Source organism: Procambarus clarkii, chromosome 6 (assembly GCF_040958095.1).
Source record: "Procambarus clarkii isolate CNS0578487 chromosome 6, FALCON_Pclarkii_2.0, whole genome shotgun sequence".
NCBI classification, from domain to species: Eukaryota; Metazoa; Arthropoda; class Malacostraca; order Decapoda; family Cambaridae; genus Procambarus; species Procambarus clarkii.
The window spans coordinates 37,497,474-37,518,086 of NC_091155.1; the positions used below are offsets into that span (position 1 = coordinate 37,497,474).

At 58.0% G+C, this 20,613-nt stretch overlaps 1 protein-coding gene across 1 annotated transcript; it reads right to left on the bottom strand.

Annotated features, from left to right (window-relative positions):
• Nucleotides 1-3,525: 3,525 nt before the first annotated feature.
• Nucleotides 3,526-8,994, bottom strand: LOC138356048 (cornifin-A-like). The gene is made up of 2 exons (XM_069311619.1): nt 8,624-8,994; nt 3,526-3,820 (listed from the first exon to the last, which is right to left on the bottom strand). Exons 1-2 carry the CDS (start codon nt 8,992-8,994, stop codon nt 3,526-3,528), a joined length of 666 nt encoding a protein of 221 aa, XP_069167720.1.
• Between the last annotated feature and the right edge of the window lie 11,619 nt (nt 8,995-20,613).

The window sequence follows — 20,613 nt, forward strand, 5'->3', positions numbered from 1 at the left end:
GCCAGCTGAGGGGTTCACACGGGGCCAACATGGCCAGCTGGGGTTCACACGGGGCCAGGATAGCCAGCTGAGGGTTCACACGGGACCAGCATGGCCAGCTAGTGGTTCACACGGGGCCAGCATGGCCAGCTGGGGTTCACACGGGGCCAACATGGCCAGCTGGGGGTTTACACGAGGCCAGGATGGTCAGCTGGGGTTCACACGGGGCCAGGATGGTCAGCTGGGGTTCACATGGGGCCAACATAGCCAGCTGGTGGTTCACACAGGGCCAACATGGCCAGCTGGGGGTTCACACGAGGACAACATGGCCAGCTGGGGTTCACACGGGGCCAGCATGGCCAGCTGGTGGTTCACACGGGGCCAACATGGCCAGTTGGGATTCACACGGAGTCACCATGGCCAGCTGGGGGTTCACACGGGGCCAGCATAGCCACCTTGTGGTTCACACGGGGCCAGCATGGCCAGCAGGGGTTCACACTGGGTCAACATGACCAGTTGGGTTCACACGGGTCCAGGATGGCCAGCTGGGGGTTCACACAGGGCCAGGAAGGACAGCTAGGGGTTCATACGGGTACAGGATGGCCAGCTGGGGGTTCATACGGGTCCAGGATGGCCAGCTGGGGGTTCACACGGGTCAAAGATGGCCAGCTGAGGTTCACACGGGGCCAAGATGGCCATCTGGGCGTTCACACGGGGCCAGGATGGCCAGCTGAGGTTCACACGGGGCCAGGATGGCCAGCTGAGGGTCACACGGGGCCAAGATGGCCAGCTGGGGGTTCCCACGGGGCCAGGATGGCCAGCTGAGGTTTACACGGGTCCAGGATGGCCAGCTGAGGTTCACACGGGGCCAGGATGGGCAGCTGGGATTCACACGGGGCCAGGATGGCCAGCTGAGGTTCACACGGGTCCAGGATGGCCAGCTGGGGGTTCACACGGGTCCAGGATGGGCAGTTGGGGTTCACACGGGGCCAGGATGGCCAGCTGAGGTTCACACGGGTCAAGGATGGCCAGCTGAGGTTCACACGGGTCCAGGATGGCCAGCTGGGGGTTCACACGGGTCCAGGATGGCCAGCTGGGGGTTCACACGGGTCCAGGATGGGCAGCTGGGGTTCACACGGGGCCAGGATGGCCAGCTGAGGTTCACACGGGTCCAGGATGGCCAGCTGGGGGTTCACACGGGTCCAGGATGGCCAGCTGGGGGTTCACACGGGTCCAGGATGGGCAGCTGGGGTTCACACGGGGCCAGGATGGCCAGCTGAGGTTCACACGGGTCCAGGATGGCCAGCTGGGGGTTCACACGGGTCCAGGATGGCCAGCTGGGGATTCACACGGGTTCAGGATGGGCAGCTGAGGGTTCACACGGGGCCAGGATGGCCAGCTGAGGGTTCACACGTGGCCAGGATGGCCAGCTGAGGTTCACACGGGGCCAGGATGGCCAGCTGAGGTTCACACGGGTCCAGGATGGCCAGCTGGGGGTTCACACGGGTCCAGGATGGGCAGCTGGGGTTCACACGGGGTCAACATGGCCAGCTGGAGGTTCACTCGGGGCCAGGATGGCCAGCTGGGGGTTCACACGGGTCCAGGATGGCTAGCTGGGGGTTCACACGGGGCCAACATGGCCAGCTGGAGGTTCACACGGGGCCAGGATGGCCAGCTGAGGTTCACACGGGGCCAGGATGGCCAGCTGAGGTTCACACGGGGCCAGGATGGCCAGCTGGGGGTTCACACGGGGCCAAAATGGCCAGCTGGGGTTCACACGGGGCCAACATGGCCAGCTGGGGTTCACACGGGGCCAACATGGCCAGCTGGGGGTTCACACGGGGCCAGGATGGCCAGCTGAGGTTCACACGGGGCCAGGATGGCCAGCTGGGGGTTCACATGGGGCCAGTATGGCCAGCTGGGGGTTCACACGGGGCCAACATGGCCAGCTGGGGTTCACACGGGGCCAACATGGCCAGCTGGGGGTTCACACGAGGCCAGGATGGGCAGCTGGGGGTTCACACGGGGACAGGATGGCCAGCTGGGGGTTCATAAGGAGCCAACATGGCCAGCTGGGGTTCACACGAGACCAGCATGGCCAGATGGGGTTCACACGGGACCAGTATGGCCAGCTGGGGGTTCACACGGGGCCTGCATAGCCAGCTGGTGGTTCACACGTGGACAACATGGCCAGCTGGGGGTTCACACGAGGCCAGGATGGTCAGCTGGGGTTCACACGGGGCCAGGATGGCCAGCTGGGGTTCACATGGGGCCAGTATGGCCAGCTGGGGGTTCACACGGGGCCAACTTGGCAAGCTGGGGGTTCACACGGGACCAGCATGGCCAGCTGGGGCTCACACGGGGCCAACATGGCCAGCTGGGGTTCACACAGGGCCAACATGGCCAGCTGTGGTTCACACGGGGCCAACATGGCCAGCTGGGGGGTTCACACGGGGCCAACATGGCCAGCTGGGGTTCACACGGGGCCAGGATAGCCAGCTGAGGGTTCACACGGGACCAGCATGGCCAGCTAGTGGTTCACACGGGGCCAGCATGGCCAGCTGGGGTTCACACGGGGCCAACATGGCCAGCTGGGGGTTCACAGGAGGCCAGGATGGTCAGCTGGGGTTCACACGGGGCCAGGATGGTCAGCTGGGGTTCACATGGGGCCAACATAGCCAGCTGGTGGTTCACACAGGGCCAACATGGCCAGCTGGGGGTTCACACGAGGACAACATGGCCAGCTGGGGTTCACACAGGGCCAACATGGCCAGCTGTGGTTCACACGGGGCCAACATGGCCAGCTGGGGGGTTCACACGGGGCCAACATGGCCAGCTGGGGTTCACACGGGGCCAGGATAGCCAGCTGAGGGTTCACACGGGACCAGCATGGCCAGCTAGTGGTTCACACGGGGCCAGCATGGCCAGCTGGGGTTCACACGGGGCCAACATGGCCAGCTGGGGGTTCACAGGAGGCCAGGATGGTCAGCTGGGGTTCACACGGGGCCAGGATGGTCAGCTGGGGTTCACATGGGGCCAACATAGCCAGCTGGTGGTTCACACAGGGCCAACATGGCCAGCTGGGGGTTCACACGAGGACAACATGGCCAGCTGGGGTTCACACGGGGCCAGCATGGCCAGCTGGTGGTTCACACGGGGCCAACATGGCCAGTTGGGATTCACACGGAGTCACCATGGCCAGCTGGGGGTTCACACGGGGCCAGCATAGCCACCTTGTGGTTCACACGGGGCCAGCATGGCCAGCAGGGGTTCACACGGGGTCAACATGACCAGTTGGGGTTCACACGGGTCCAGGATGGCCAGCTGGGGGTTCACACAGGGCCAGGAAGGACAGCTAGGGGTTCACACGGGGCCAGCATGGCCAGCTGGGGGTTCACTCGGGGCCAGCATGGCCAGCTGAGGGTTCACACGGGGCCGGCATGGCCAGCTGGGGTTCACACGGGGCCAGGATGACCAGCTGGGGTTCACACGGGGCCAAGGTGGCCAGCTGGGGTTCACACGGAGCCAACATGACCTGCTGGGGGTTCACACGGGGCCAGCATGGCCAGCTGGGGGTTCACACGGGGTCAACATGGCCAGCTGGGGTTCACATGGGGCCAGCATGGCCAGCTGGGGTTCAAACGGGGCCAACATGGCCAGCTGGGGTTCACACGGGGCCAACATGGCCAGCTGTGGTTCACACGGGGCCAGGATGGGCAGCTGGGATTCACACGGGGCCAGGATGGCCAGCTGAGGTTCACACGGGTCCAGGATGACCAGCTGGGGGTTCACACGGGTCCAGGATGGGCAGTTGGGGTTCACACGGGGCCAGGATGGCCAGCTGAGGTTCACACGGGTCAAGGATGGCCAGCTGAGGTTCACACGGGTCCAGGATGGCCAGCTGGGGGTTCACACGGGTCCAGGATGGCCAGCTGGGGGTTCACACGGGTCCAGGATGGGCAGCTGGGGTTCACACGGGGCCAGGATGGCCAGCTGAGGTTCACACGGGTCCAGGATGACCAGCTGGGGGTTCACACGGGTCCAGGATGGCCAGCTGGGGGTTCACACGGGTCCAGGATGGGCAGCTGGGGTTCACACGGGGCCAGGATGGCCAGCTGAGGTTCACACGGGTCCAGGATGGCCAGCTGGGGGTTCACACGGGTCCAGGATGGCCAGCTGGGGATTCACACGGGTTCAGGATGGGCAGCTGAGGGTTCACACAGGGCCAGGATGGCCAGCTGAGGGTTCACACGTGGCCAGGATGGCCAGCTGAGGTTCACACGGGGCCAGGATGGCCAGCTGAGGTTCACACGGGTCCAGGATGGCCAGCTGGGGGTTCACACGGGTCCAGGATGGGCAGCTGGGGTTCACACGGGGCCAACATGGCCAGCTGGAGGTTCACTCGGGGCCAGGATGGCCAGCTGGGGGTTCACACGGGTCCAGGATGGCTAGCTGGGGGTTCACACGGGGCCAACATGGCCAGCTGGAGGTTCACACGGGGCCAGGATGGCCAGCTGAGGTTCACACGGGGCCAGGATGGCCAGCTGAGGTTCACACGGGGCCAGGATGGCCAGCTGGGGGTTCACACGGGGCCAAAATGGCCAGCTGGGGTTCACACGGGGCCAACATGGCCAGCTGGGGTTCACACGGGGCCAACATGGCCAGCTGGAGGTTCACACGGGGCCAGGATGGCCAGCTGAGGTTCACACGGGGCCAGGATGGCCAGCTGAGGTTCACACGGGGCCAGGATGGCCAGCTTGGGGGTCACATGGGGCCAGTATGGCCAGCTGGGGGTTCACACGGGGCCAACATGGCCAGCTGGGGTTCACACGGGGCCAACATGGCCAGCTGGGGGTTCACACGAGGCCAGGATGGGCAGCTGGGGGTTCACACGGGGCCAGGATGGCCAGCTGGGGGTTCATAAGGAGCCAACATGGCCAGCTGGGGTTCACACGAGACCAGCATGGCCAGATGGGGTTCACACGGGACCAGTATGGCCAGCTGGGGTTCACACGGGGCCTGCATAGCCAGCTGGTGGTTCACACGTGGAAAACATGGCCAGCTGGGGGTTCACACGAGGCCAGGATGGTCAGCTGGGGTTCACACGAGCCCAGTATGGCCAGCTGGGGTTCACATGGGGCCAGTATGGCCAGCTGGGGGTTCACACGGGGCCAACTTGGCAAGCTGGGGGTTCACACGGGACCAGCATGGCCAGCTGGGGCTCACACGGGGCCACCATGGCCAGCTGGGGTTCACACAGGGCCAACATGGCCAGCTGTGGTTCACACGGGGCCAACATGGCCAGCTGGGGGGTTCACACGGGGCCAACATGGCCAGCTGGGGTTCACACGGGGCCAGGATAGCCAGCTGAGGGTTCACACGGGACCAGCATGGCCAGCTAGTGGTTCACACGGGGCCAGCATGGCCAGCTGGGGTTCACACGGGGCCAACATGGCCAGCTGGGGGTTCACAGGAGGCCAGGATGGTCAGCTGGGGTTCACACGGGGCCAGGATGGTCAGCTGGGGTTCACATGGGGCCAACATAGCCAGCTGGTGGTTCACACAGGGCCAACATGGCCAGCTGGGGGTTCACACGAGGACAATATGGCCAGCTGGGGTTCACACGGGGCCAGCATGGCCAGCTGGTGGTTCACACGTGGCCAACATGGCTGGGGGTTCACACAGGGCCAGGAAGGACAGCTAGGGGTTCACACGGGGCCAGCATGGCATGCTGGGGGTTCACTCGGGGCCAGCATGGCCAGCTGAGGGTTCACACGGGGCCAACATGGCCAGCTGGGGTTCACACGGGGCCAGGATGGCCAGCTGAGGTTTACACGGGTCCAGGATGGCCAGCTGGGGGTTCACACGGGTCCAGGATGGCCAGCTGGGGGTTCACACGGGTCCAGGATGGGCAGCTGAGGGTTCACACGGGGATAGGATGGCCAGCTGAGGGTTCACACGGGGCCAGGATGGCCAGCTGAGGTTCACACGGGGCCAGGATGGCCAGCTGAGTTTCACACGGGTCCAGGATGGCCAGCTGGGGGTTCACACGGGTCTAGGGTGGGCAGCTAGGGTTCACACGGGGCCAACATGGCCAGCTGGAGGTTCACACGGGGCCAGAATGGCCAGCTGGGGGTTCACACGGGTACAGGATGGCCAGCTGGGGGTTCACACGGGGCCAACATGGCCAGCTGGAGGTTCACACGGGGCCAGGATGGCCAGCTGAGGTTCACACGGGGCCAGGATGGCCAGCAGGGGGCTCACACGGGGCCAACATGGCCAGCTGGGATTCACACGGGGCCAACATGGCAAGCTGGGGTTCACACGGGGCCAACATGGCCAGCTGGGTTCACACGGGGCCAACATGGCCAGCTGGGGGTTCACACGGGGCCAGGATGGCCAGCTGAGGTTCACACGGGGCCAGGATGGCCAGCTGGGGGTTCACACGGGTCCAGGATGGCCAGCTGGGGGTTCACACGGGTCTAGGATGGGCAGCTGGGGTTCACACGGGGCCAACATGGCCAGCTGGAGGTTCACACGGGGCCAGGATGGCCAGCTGGGGGTTCACACGGGTCCAGGATGGCCAGCTGGGGGTTCACACGGGGCCAACATGGCCAGCTGGATGTTCACACGGGGCCAGGATGGCCAGCTGAGGTTCACACGGGGCCAGGATGGCCAACAGGGGGTTCACACGGGGCCAACATGGCCAGCTGGGATTCACATGGGGCCAACATGGCAAGCTGGGGTTCACACGGGGCCAGGATGGCCCGCTGAGGTTCACACGGGGCCAGGATGGCCAGCTGGGGGTTCACATGGGGCCAGTATGGCCAGCTGGGGGTTCACACGGGGCCAACATGGCCAGCTGGGGTTCACACGGGGCCAACATGGCCAGCTGGGGGTTCACATGAGGCCAGGATGGGCAGCTGGGGGTTCAGACGGGGCCAGGATGGCCAGCTGGGGGTTCACAAGGGGCCAACATGGCCAGCTGGGGTTCACACGAGACCAGCATGGCCAGCTGGGGGTTCATAAGGGGCCAACATGGCCAGCTGGGGGTTCATAAGGGGCCAACATGGCCAGCTGGGGTTCACACGAGACCAGCATGGCCAGATGTTTTCACACGGGGCCAGCAGGGCCAGCTGGGGGTTCACACGGGACCAGTATGGCCAGCTGGGGGTTCACACGGGGCCAGCATAGCCAGCTGTTGGTTCACACGGGGACAGGATGGCCAGCTGGGGGTTCACACGGGGCCAGTATGGCCAGCTGGGGGTTCACACGGGGACAACATGGCCAGCTGGGGGTTCACACGAGGCCAGGATGGTCAGCTGGGGTTCACACGGGGCCAGGACGGCCAGCTGGGGTTCACATGGGGCCAGTATGGCCAGCTGGGGGTTCACACGGGGCCAACATGGCCAGCTGGGGGTTCACACGGGACCAGCATGGCCAGCTGGGGTTCACACGGGGCCAACATGGCCAGCTGGGGTTCACACAGGGCCAACATGGCCAGCTGGGGGTTCACACGGGGCCAACATGGCCAGCTGGGGTTCACACGGGGCCAACATGGCCAGCTGGGGGGTTCACACGGGGCCAACATGGCCAGCTGTGGTTCACACGGGGCCAACATGGCCAGCTGGGGGTTCACACGGGACCAGCATGGCCAGCTGGGGTTCACACGGGGCCAACATGGCCAGCTGAGGTTCACACAGGGCCAACATTGCCAGCTGGGGGTTCACACGGGGCCAACATGGCCAGCTGGGGGTTCACACGGGACCAGCATGGCCAGCTGGGGTTCACACGGGGCCAACATGGCCAGCTGAGGTTCACACAGGGCCAACATTGCCAGCTGGGGGTTCACACGGGGCCAACATGGCCAGCTGGGGTTCACACGGGGCCAGCATAGCCAGCTGGGGGTTCACACGGGGACAACATGGCCAGCTGGGGGTTCACACGGGGCCAACATGGCCAGCTGGGGTTCACACGGGGTCAGGATGGCCAGCTGGGGTTCACACGGGGCCAACATGGCCAGCTGGGGTTCACACGGGGCCAGGATGGCCAGCTGGGGTTCACACGGGGCCAACATGGCCAGCTGGGGTTCACACGGGGCCAACATAGCCAGCTGGGGGTTCACACGGGGCCAACATGGCCAGCTGGTGGTTCACACGGGGCCAACATGGCCAGCTGGGGGTTCACACGAGGACAACATGGCCAGCTGGTGGTTCACACGGGGCCAACATGGCCAGTTGGGATTCACACGGAGACAACATGGCCAGCTGGGGGTTCACACGGGTCCAGCATAGCCATCTTGTGGTTCACACGGGGCCAGCATGGCCAGCAGGGGTTCACACGGGGTCAACATGACCAGCTGGGGTTCACACGGGTCCAGGATGGCCAGCTGGGGGTTCACACAGCCAGGATGGCCAGCTGGGGTTCACACGGGGCCAGGGTGGCCAGCTGGGGTTCACACAGAGCCAACATGACCTGCTGGGGGTTCACACGGGGCCAGCATGGCCAGCTGGGGTTCACACGGAGCCAACATAACCTGCTGGGGGTTCACACGGGGCCAGCATGGCCAGCTGGGGGTTCACACGGGGTCAACATGGCCAGCTGGGGTTCACACGGGGCCAGCATGGCCAGCTGGGGTTCACACGGGGCCAGCATGGCCAGCTGGGGTTCACACGGGGCCAGCATGGCCAGCTGGGGTTCACACGGGGCCAACATGGCCAGCTGGGGTTCACAAGGGGCCGGGATGGCCAGCTGGGGTTCACACGGGGCCGGGATGTCCAGCTGGGGTTCACACGGGGCCAGCATGGCCAGCTGGGGTTCACACGGGGCCAGCATGGCCAGCAGGGGTTCACACTGGGCCAGCATGGCCAGCTGGGGTTCACACGGGGCCAACATGGCCAGCTGGGGTTCACACGGGGCCGGGATGGCCAGCTTGGGTTCACACGGGGCCGGGATGGCCAGCTGGGGTTCACACGGGGCCAGCATGGCCAGCTGGGGTTCACACGGGGCCACCATGGCCAGCTGGGGTTCACACGGGGCCAACATGGCCAGCTGGGGTTCACACGGGGCCAGGATGGCCAGCTGGGGTTCACACGGGGCCAGGATGGCCAGCTGGGGTTCACACGGGGCCAACATGGCCAGAGAGATTGAAGGAACTAGATATATCTACTCTGGAGGACACGCTGGAGTTGGGTAGACATGACAGCGACGTGCAAGATACTAAAGCAGGGATTGAGGAAGTTGATTTAACAGGAATGTTCAAGTGATGGAAGGGGGGGGGGGCGTGGGGGACAGCTTGACACACGCACACACACACACCCACACACACACACACACACACACACACACACACACACACACACACACACACACACACACACACACACACACACACACACACACACACACACACACACACACACACACACACACACACACACACACACACACACACACACACACACACACACACACACATGGAGTTTAAAATTGTGACCAAAGGACAAGAGGTCCGGGAAAGGAGACTTGATTACAGAAAAGGGGACTACAGAAGGATAAGGGACTACCTGGGAGAAGTGCAGTGGGAGGAAGAACTTAGAGGAAAAACAGTGCAAGGTATGATGAACCAAGTCATATTGAAATGCAAGGAGGCTGAAGAGAGATATATTCCAACAATAAAGGAAAAAAGCAGGAGGGAATATAATAACCCATGGTTTAATAGACAGTGTCAGGAAGCAAAGGTGAGAAGCAGGAGGGAGTGGAGGAAGTACAGAAGACAAAGGACAGAGGACAAAAGGATTAGATGTAACAGAGCTAGGAATGATTACATTAACATAAGACGAGTGTCGGAAAGAAATTATGAGAATGATATTGCAGTCAAAGCGAAAAAGCAACCAAAATTACTACATAGCCATATAAGAAGGAAGATGTCGGTAAATGACCAAGTGACAAGACTGAGGAAAACAGAAGGGGCATATACAGAAAGCGACAAGGAAATCTGCGAGGTACTGAATGCAAAATTCCATGGAGTGTTCACTACCGAGCCTGAGCAGCTCCCATTGTTAGAAGAGATTACCCAAGATGAAAGACTATCGGATATAGAGGTGACAGCAGAGGATGTAATGAAACAGTTGACAACACTGGATGCAAATAAAGCTGTTGGACCAGACAAAGTATCACCGTGGATACTTAAAGAGGCAGCGCAGGCTCTCAGCGTGCCTCTGGCAATGATCTTTAATGAGTCACTTATGTCGGGAGAATTGCCCAGTTGCTGGAAGGAGGCAAATGTCGTGCCGATTTTCAAAAAAGGTGATAGGGAGGAGGTACTTAACTACAGACCCGTATCACTGACAAGCATCCCCTGCAAAATACTTGAAAGAATAATTAGGCTAAGACTTGTTGAGCACCTGGAGAGCATTGGGTTTGTAAACAAGCACCAACATGGGTTCTGGACAGGGAAATCATGCCTAACAAACCTTTTAGAATTCTATGATAAAGTAACAAGGATAAGGCAGGACAGAGAAGGCTGGGCAGACTGCATATTTCTTGACTGCCAAAAGGCCTTTGATACGGTACCGCACATGAGACTGCTATACAAACTTGAGAGGCAGGCAGGAGTAAGCGGAAAGGCCCTAGTATGGGTGAAGAACTACCTAACAGGAAGGAGCCAGAGGGTAATGGTAAGAGGCGAAAAGTCGGACTGGCGAACAGTAACAAGTGGAGTACCTCAAGGATCGGTGCTGGGACCAATCCTCTTTCTAATTTACGTAAATGATATGTTTACAGGAGTGGAATCATACATGTCAATGTTTGCAGATGACGCAAAATTAATGAGAAGAGTTGTGACAGACGAGGATTGTAGGATCCTCCAAGAGGACTTAAACAGGCTGCATAGATGGTCAGGGAAATGGCTACTGGAGTTTAACACCAGTAAATGTAAAGTTATGGAAATGGGATCAGGTGACAGGAGACCAAAGGGACAGTACACAATGAAGGGGAACAGCCTACCTGTAACGATTCGAGAAAGAGACCTGGGAGTGGATGTGACACCTAATCTAACTCCTGAGGCACATATAAATAGGATAACGACAGCAGCGTACTCTACACTGGCGAAAATTAGAACTTCATTCAGAAACCTAAATGAGGAAGCTTTTAGGGCGCTTTACACTGCCTACGTGAGACCCGTCTTAGAGTATGCCGCGCCATCATGGAGCCCCCACCTGAAGAAACACATAAAGAAACTGGAGAAGGTTCAGAGGTTCGCGACGAGGCTTGTCCCAGAGTTACGAGGGATGGGGTATGAAGAGCGGCTGAAGGAACTGAACCTTACGACACTAGAGAAACGAAGGGAGAGAGGAGATATGATAGGGACATATAAAATACTCAGGGGAATTGACAAAGTGGAAATAGATGAAATGTTCACACGTAATAATAACAGAACGAGGGGACATGGGTGGAAACTGGAAACTCAGATGAGTCACAGAGATGTTAGGAAGTTTTCTTTTAGCGTGAGAGTAGTAGAAAAATGGAATGCACTTGGGGAACAGGTTGTGGAAGCAAATACTATTCATACTTTTAAAACTAGGTATGATAGGGAAATGGGACAGGAGTCATTGCTGTAAACAACCGATAGCTAGAAAGGCGGGATCCAAGAGTCAATGCTCGATCCTGCAAGCACATATAGGTGAGTACATATAGGTGAGTACATACACACACACACACACACACACACACACACACACACACACACACACACACACACACACACACACACACACACACACACACACACACACACACACACACACACACACACACACACACAGAGGTTCAGTCACTTGGGACTGGCCTTGAACCAGGGCGTCCCGCCAGTCACAAAAACATGGGAAGAATGACCGTTGGGGTGAGGGAGTCCGAGGGCCCCTTGTGGTGGGCCCCTTGTGGTGGGCCCCTTGTGGTGGGCCCCTTGTGGTGGGCCCCTTGTGGTGGGCCCCTTGTGGTGACCCTTGTGGTGGGCCCCTTGTGGTGGGCCCCTGGTGGTGGGCCCCTTGTGGTGGGCCCCTTGTGGTGGGCCCCTTGTGGTGGGCCCCTTGTGGTGGGCCCCTTGTGGTGGGCCCCTTGTGGTGACCCTTGTGGTGGGCCCCTGGTGGTGGGCCCCTTGTGGTGGGCCCCTTGTGGTGGGCCCCTTGTGGTGGGCCCCTTGTGGTGGGCCCCTTGTGGTGACCCTTGTGGTGGGCCCCTTGTGGTGGGCCCCTGGTGGTGGGCCCCTTGTGGTGGGCCCCTTGTGGTGGGCCCCTTGTGGTGGGCCCCTTGTGGTGACCCTTGTGGTGGGCCCCTTGTGGTGGGCCCCTTGTGGTGGGCCCCTTGTGGTGGGCCCCTTGTGGTGGGCCCCTTGTGGTGGGCCCCTTGTGGTGGGCCCCTGGTGGTGGGCCCCTGGTGGTGGGCCCCTTGTGGTGGGCCCCTGGTGGTGGGCCCCTGGTGGTGGGCCCCTGGTGGTGGGCCCCTTGTGGTGGGCCCCTTGTGGTGGGCCCCTTGTGGTGGGCCCCTGGTGGTGGGCCCCTTGTGGTGGGCCCCTTGTGGTGGGCCCCTTGTATTCACCTAGTTGTGCTTGCGGGGGTTGAGCTGTGGCTCTTTGGTCCCGCCTCTCAACTGTCAATCAACTGGTGTACAGGTTCCTGAGCCTATTGGGCTCTATCATATCTACATTATAAACTGTGTATGGAGTCAGCCTCCACCACATCACTGCCTAATGCATTCCACCTGTTAACTACTCCCACACTGAACAAGGTCTTTCTAACGTCTCTGTGGCTCATGTGGGTACTCAGTCTCCACCTGTGTCCCCTTGTTCGTCTCCCACCCGTGCTGAAGAGTTTGTCTTTGTCCACCCTGTCAATTCCCCTGAGAATTTTGTAGGTGGTTATCATGTCTCCCCTTACTCTTCTGTTTTCCAGGGATGTGAGGTTCAGCTCCTTTAGCCTTTCCTCGTAGCTCAATCCTCTCAGTTCCGGGACGAGTCTGGTGGCATACCGCTGAATCTTCTCTAACTTTGTCTTGTGTTTAACTAGGTATGGACTCCAGGCTGGAGCTGCATACTCCAGGATTGGTCTCACATAAGTGGTATACAGGGTTCTGAAAGATTCCTTACACAAGTTTCTAAAGGCAGTTCTTATGTTGGCCAGTCTAGCATATGCCGCTGATGATATTCTTTTGATGTGGGCCTCTGGGGACAGGTTCGGTGTGATATCAACCCCCAGATCTTTCTCTCTATTTGACTCTTGCAGGATTTCCCCTCCCAGATGATACCTTGTGTTCAGCCTCCTGCTCCCTTCGCCTAATTTCATTACCTTACACTTTCCTGAGTTGAACTTTAGCAGCCATTTTCTAGACCATTCCTTCAGTTTGTCCAGGTCATCCTGTAGTCTCTGTCTATCTTCATCCGTCTTGATTCTTCTCATAATTGTTGCATCATCAGCAAACATCGAGAGGAATGAGTCTATACCCTCCGGAAGATCGTTCACATATATTAGAAACAGGATGGGTCCAAGTACTGAGCCCTGTGGGACTCCGCTGGTGACATCTCGTCACTCTGATGTCTCCCCCCTCACCGTTACTCGCTGTTTCCTGTTGCTTAAGTACTCCCTTATCCACTGGAGCACCTTCCCTTTTACTCCTGCCTGTTGTTCCAACTTTTTTAACAGCCTTTTATGGGGTACTGTGTCAAAGGCTTTCTGGCAGTCCAAGAAAATGTAGTCTGCCCACCCTTCTCTTTCCTGCCTAATTTTCGTTGCCTGGTCATAAAATTCTATTAAACCTGTGAGGCACGATTTACCATCTCTGAACCCATGTTGGTGGTGCGTTACAAAGTTATTTCCCTCCAGATGCTCTACGAGCCGTTTCCTCACGATCTTCTCATCACCTTGCATGGTATACAAGTTAAGGAAACTGGCCTGTAATTCAGTGCCTCTTGTCTGTCACCCTTTTTGTATATTGGGACCACGTTAGCTGTCTTCCAACTTTCTGGTAAGTCTCCTGATTCCAGTGACCTGTTATACACCATAGAGAGTGGCACACTTAGTGCTTCTGCACCTTCCTTTAGTATCCATGGTGAGATTCTGTCAGGCCCAACAGCCTTTGTCACATCCAGCTCCAGCAGACACCTTTTGACCTCATCACTGGTGAGGTCAATTTCCTCCAAGGTTGCTTGGTTTGCCGCCTCCTCATTTAGTGCAGGGGCTTCTCCTTGTTCTATTGTGAAGACCTCCTGGAATATCTTGTTGAGTTCTTCACACACCTCCTTGTCATTCTCTGTGTATCTGTTCTCCCCTTTTCTCAGCTTCATCACTTGTTCCTTCACTGCTGTTTTCTTCCTGATGTGGCTGTGGAGCAGCTTTGGTTGGGTCTTGGCTTTACTCGCGATGTCATTTTCAAACTGTCTCTCTGCTTCCCTCCTCACTCTGAGGTACTCATTTCTGGCCCTCTGGTACCTCTCCCTGCTCTCTGGTGTTCTGTTATTTCTGTAGTTTCTCTATGTTCTTTTACTCAGTTGTTTCGCTACCTTACATTCCTGGTTGAACCATGGGTTCTTCTGTTGTTTTTCGTTTTTCTCCTTTTGGACGGGGATAAACCTGTCTGCAGCTTCCTGGCACTTTTGGGTGACAAAATCCATCATGACCTGCACATTCTTGTCTCTAAGTTCTGTTTCCCATGGTATTCCCCTGAGGAAGTTCCTCATCTCGTCATATTTTCCTCTTCGGTAATTCAGTCTTTTCCCCTCCACTCCCATCCTTGGATAGGTTATCCCTACCTCCACCAAGTACTCAAAGGTCAGTACACTGTGGTCACTCATTCCTATGGGGGCTTCAACTTTGACTTACCTTATTTCTGACTCATTCAGGGTGAATATCAAGTCGAGTCTAGCTGGTTCTTCATTGCCTCTCACTCTTGTGGGTTCCTTGACATGCTGGCTCAGAAAATTCCTTGTTGCCACTTCCAAGAGTTTAGCTCGCCACGTATCTGCACCACCATGTGGGTCCCCATTCTCCCAGTCTATCTTTCCATGGTTGAAATCACCCATGATTAAGAGTCTTGAGCCATTCCTGCAGGCAACTGAAGCTGCTCTCTCTATTATATTAATGGTTGCCATGTTGTTCCTATCAAACTCCTGTCTAGGTCTTCTGTCATTTAGGGGAGGGTTGTAAATGACTGTCACTATTATCTTAGGTCCACCCATTGTTATCGTTCCTGTTATGTAATCTCTGAACCCGTCACAGCATGGAATTTCCATCTCATCAAAACTCCAGTCCAACTGTCAATCAACTGGTGTACAGGTTCCTGAGCCTATTGGGCTCTATCATATCTACATTATAAACTGTGTATGGAGTCAGCCTCCACCACATCACTGCCTAATGCATTCCACCTGTTAACTACTCCCACACTGAACATGGTCTTTCTAACGTCTCTGTGGCTCATGTGGGTACCCAGTCTCCACCTGTGTCCCCTTGTTCGTGTCCCACCCGTGTTAAACAGTTTATCTTTATCTACCCAGTCAATTTCTCTGAGAATTTTGTAGGTAGTGATCATGTCTCCCCTTACCCTTCTGTCTTCCAGTGTCGTAAGGTGCATTTCCCGCAGCCTTTCCTCGTAACTCATGCCTCTTAGTTCTGGGACTAGTCTAGTGGCATACCTTTGGACTTTTTCCAGCTTCGTCTTGTGCTTGACAAGGTACGGGCTCCATGCTGGGGCCGCATACTCCAGGATTGGTCTTACATATGTGGTGTACAAGATTCTGAATGATTCCTTACACAGGTTCCTGAACGCTGTTCTGATGTTAGCCAGCCTCGCATATGCCGCAGACGTTATTCTTTTTATGTGGGCTTCAGGAGACAGGTTTGGTGTGATATCAACTCCTAGATCTTTCTCTTTGTCTGTTTCATTAAGTACTTCATCTCCTATTCTGTATCCTGTGTCTGGCCTCCTGTTTCCACTGCCTATTTTCATTACTTTGCATTTACTCGGGTTGAACTTCAACAACCATTTGTTGGACCATTCACTCAGTCTATCTAGGTCATCTTGTAGCCTCCTACTATCGTCCTCTGTTTCAATCCTCCTCATAATTTTTGCATCATCAGCAAACATTGAGAGGAACGATTCTATACCCTCTGGAAGATCATTTACATATATCAGAAACAGTATAGGTCCAAGGACTGACCCCTGCGGGACTCCACTCGTAACGTCTCGCCAATCTGAGACCTCACCCCTCACACTGACTCGTTGTCTCCTGTTGCTTAGGTACTCCTCTATCCACCGGAGTACCTTCCCTCTCACTCCAGCCTGCATCTCCAGCTTTTTCACTAGCCTCTTGTGTGGCACTGTATCAAAGGCTTTCTGACAATCCAAAAATATGCAGTCTGCCCACCCTTCTCTTTCTTGCCTTATTTTTGTTGCCTGGTCGTAGAATTCAATGAATCCGCCTCCACCAGGGATCGAACCCGGAACCTCAGGGACTACGAATCCGAAGTGCTGTCCACTCAGCTGTCATGCGCCCATTTTTCCCACTTCCCCCCATTTCCAACCCCAAACCCCCCTCCCCAATCTCAACCATGTTGTCAAGACCAATCCTTCAGCGGTCAAAACACCCAATTTGGGTCCAGTTCAGTATCGTCGTATTGGCAGTAATTACTGCCCAACGGTCACGCTACAACCCCCCTCTGGTCCAGTCACTAATTACCATAATCTCTCTATATCAGCTCTAGCTGTTTCACAACCTCTAATCTTCCCCCCCCTCCCCCTCTCCCCGCCCCCCAATCTTCCAGTTATTAAATTACAACAGCAGGTTTTACCGGTCCAAATAACGTGGAGAGGTTGTAATGACCTGAAATTGGTAGTTAGAGGTGAGGTCAACTCGGACGACTGTTACGTGTACCTGTGGCTGACTATAAGGTCCCGTTTGTCTTGTTAAACGCTGTCATCACGGCGTTATTAACTGACTCAACTGTCGTCTGTAATGACCTCGTTCAGCGTGTGTGTGTGTGGTCGACTTGTAGTGCATGGGGGATACAACCTGGGTGGTTGAACTGACCTTCCTGGTGACCCTTGACCTTCCTCGTGATCCCTGACCTTCCTGGTGACCCCCTGACCTTCCTGGTGACCCCTTGACCTTCCTGGTGAACCCCTGACCTTCCTGGTGACCCTTGACATTCCTGGTGACCCCTGACCTTCCTGGTGACCCCCTGACCTTCCTGGTGACCCCTTGACCTTCCTGGTGAACCCCTGACCTTCCTGGTGACCCTTGACATTCCTGGTGACCCCTGACCTTCCTGGTGACCCCCTGACCTTCCTGGTGACTCTCTGACCTTCCTGGTGACCCCTGACCTTCCTGGTGACCCCCTGACCTTCCTGGTGCCTCTCTGACCTTCCTGGTGACCCCTGACCTTCCTGGTGACCCCCTGACCTTCCTGGTGACTCTCTGACCTTCCTGGTGACCCCTGACCTTCCTGGTGACTCCCTGACCTTCCTGGTGACTCTCTGACCTTCCTGGTGACCCCTGACCTTCCTGGTGACCCCCCTGACCTTCCTGGTGACCCCTTGACCTTCCTGGTGACCCCCGGACCTTCCTGGTGACCCTTGACTTTCCTGGTGACCCCTTGACCTTCCTGGTGACCCCCTGATCTTACTGGAGACCCTTGACTTTCCTGGTGACCCCTGACCTTCCTGGTGACCCCCTGACCTTCCAGGTGACCCCTTGACCTTCCTGGTGAACCCCTGACCATCCTGGTGACCCTTGACCTTCCTGGTGACCCTTGACCTTCCTGGTGACCCCCTGACCTTCCAGGTGACCCCTTGACCTGCCTGGTGAACCCCTGACCTTCCTGGTGACCCTTGGCCTTCCTGGTGACCCCTGACCTTCCTGGTGACCCCCTGACCTTCCTGGTGACTCTCTGACCTTCCTGGTGACCCCTGACCTTCCTGGTGACTCCCCTGACCTTCCTGGTGACCCCTTGACCTTCCTGGTGACCCCCTGACCTTCCTGGTGACCCTTGACCTTCCTGATGACACCTTGACCTTCCTGGTGAACCCCTGACCTTCCTGGTGACCCTTGACATTCCTGGTTACCCCCTGACCTTCCTGGTGACCCTTGACCTTCCTGATGACCCCTTGACCTTCCTGGTAAACCCCTGACCTTCCTGGTGACCCTTGACATTCCTGGTGACCCCTGACCTTCCTGGTGACCCCCTGACCTTCCTGGTGACTCTCTGACCTTCCTGGTGACCCCTGACCTTCCTGGTGACCCCCCTGACCTTCCTGGTGACCCCTTGACCTTCCTGGTGACCCGATGACCTTCCTGGTGACCCTTGACCTTCCTGATGACCCCTTGACCTTCCTGGTGAACCCCTGACCTTCCTGGTGACCCTTGACATTCCTGGTGACCCCTGACCTTCCTGGTGACCCCCTGACCTTCCTGGTGACTCTCTGACCTTCCTGGTGACCCCTGACCTTCCTGGTGACCCCCTGACCTTCCTGGTGACTCTATGACCTTCCTGGTGACCCCTGACCTTCCTGGTGACCCCCCTGACCTTCCCGGTGACCCCTTGACCTTCCTGGTGACCCCCTGACCTTCCTGGTGACCCTTGACCTTCCTGGTGACCCCTTGACCTTCCTGGTGACCCCCTGATCTTACTGGAGACCCTTGACTTTCCTGGTGACCCCTGACCTTCCTGGTGACCCCCTGACCTTCCAGGTGACCCCTTGACCTTCCTGGTGACCCCTTGACCTTCCTGGTGACCCGATGACCTTCCTGGTGACCCTTGACCTTCCTGATGACCCCTTGACCTTCCTGGTGAACCCCTGACCTTCCTGGTGACCCTTGACATTCCTGGTGACCCCTGACCTTCCTGGTGACCCCCTGACCTTCCTGGTGACTCTCTGACCTTCCTGGTGACCCCTGACCTTCCTGGTGACCCCCTGACCTTCCTGGTGACTCTCTGACCTTCCTGGTGACCCCTGACCTTCCTGGTGACCCCCCTGACCTTCCTGGTGACCCCTTGACCTTCCTGGTGACCCCCTGACCTTCCTGGTGACCCTTGACCTTCCTGGTGACCCCTTGACCTTCCTGGTGACCCCCTGATCTTACTGGAGACCCTTGACTTTCCTGGTGACCCCTGACCTTCCTGGTGACCCCCTGACCTTCCAGGTGACCCCTTGACCTTCCTGGTGAACCCCTGACCTTCCTGGTGACCCTTGACCTTCCTGGTGACCCCTGACCTTCCTGGTGACCCCCTGACCTTCCAGGTGACCCCTTGACCTGCCTGGTGAACCCCTGACCTCCCTGGTGACCCTTGACCTTCCTAGTGACCCCTGACCTTTCTAGGGACCCTTGACCTTCCTGGTGAACCCCTGACCTTCCTGGTGACCCCTGACCTTCCAGGTGAACCCTGACCTTCCTGGTGACCCTTGACCTTCCTGGTGACCCCTTGACCTTCCTGGTGACCCCTGACCTTCCAGGGGACCCTTGACCTTCCTGGTGACCCCTTGACCTTCCTGGTGACCCCTGACCCTCCTGGTGACCCCTGACCTTCCTGGTGACCCCTAACCTTCCTGTTGACCCCCTGACCTTCCTGGTGACCCCTTGACCTTCCTGGTGACCCTTGACCTTCCTAGTGACCCCTGACCTTCCTGGTGACCCCCTGACCTTCCTAGTGACCCTTGACCTTCCTGGTGACCCCTGACCTTCCTGGTGACCCTTGACCTTCCAGGTGACCCCTGACCTTCCTGGTGACCCTTGACCTTCCTGGTGACCCCCTGACCTTCCTGGGGACCCCTGACCTTCCTGGTGACCCCTTGACCGTTCCTGGTGACCCCTGACCTTCCTGGTGACCCTTGACCTTCCTGGTGACCCCTTGACCTTCCTGGTAACCCCTGACCTTCCATGTGACCCCTTGACCTTCCTGGTGACCCCCTAACCTTCCTGGTGACCCCTGACGTTCCAGGTGACCCCTGACGTTCCAGGTGACCCCTGACCTTCCTGGTGACCCTTGGCCTTTTCTGGTTACCCCCTGACCTTCCTGGTGACCCCTTGACCTTCCTGGTGACCCCTTGACCTTCCAGGTGACCCTTGACCTTCCTGGTTACCCCCTGACCTTCCAGGTGACCCCTTGACCTTCCTGGTGACCCCTTGACCTTCCTGGTGACCCCTTGACCTTCCTGGTGACCCCTTGACCTTCCTGGTGACCCCTGACCTTCCTGGTGACTCTTGACCTTCCTGGTGACCCTTGACCTTCCTGGTGACCCCTGACCTTCCTGGTGACCCCTTGACCTTCCTGGTGACCTCTTGACCTTCCTGGTGACCCATGACCTTCCTGGTGACCCCTGACCTTCCTGGTGACCCCTTGACCTTCCTAGTGACCCCTTGACCTTCCAGGTGACCCTTGACCTTCCTGGTTACCCCCTGACCTTCCTGGTGACCCCCTGACCTTCCTGGTGACCCCTTGACCTTCCTGGTGACTCCTTGACCTTTCCTGGTGACCCCTTGACCTTCCTAGTGACCCCTTGACCTTCCAGGTGACCCTTGACCTTCCTGGTTACCCCCTGACCTTCCTGGTGACCCCTTGACCTTCCTGGTGACCCCTTGACCTTCCT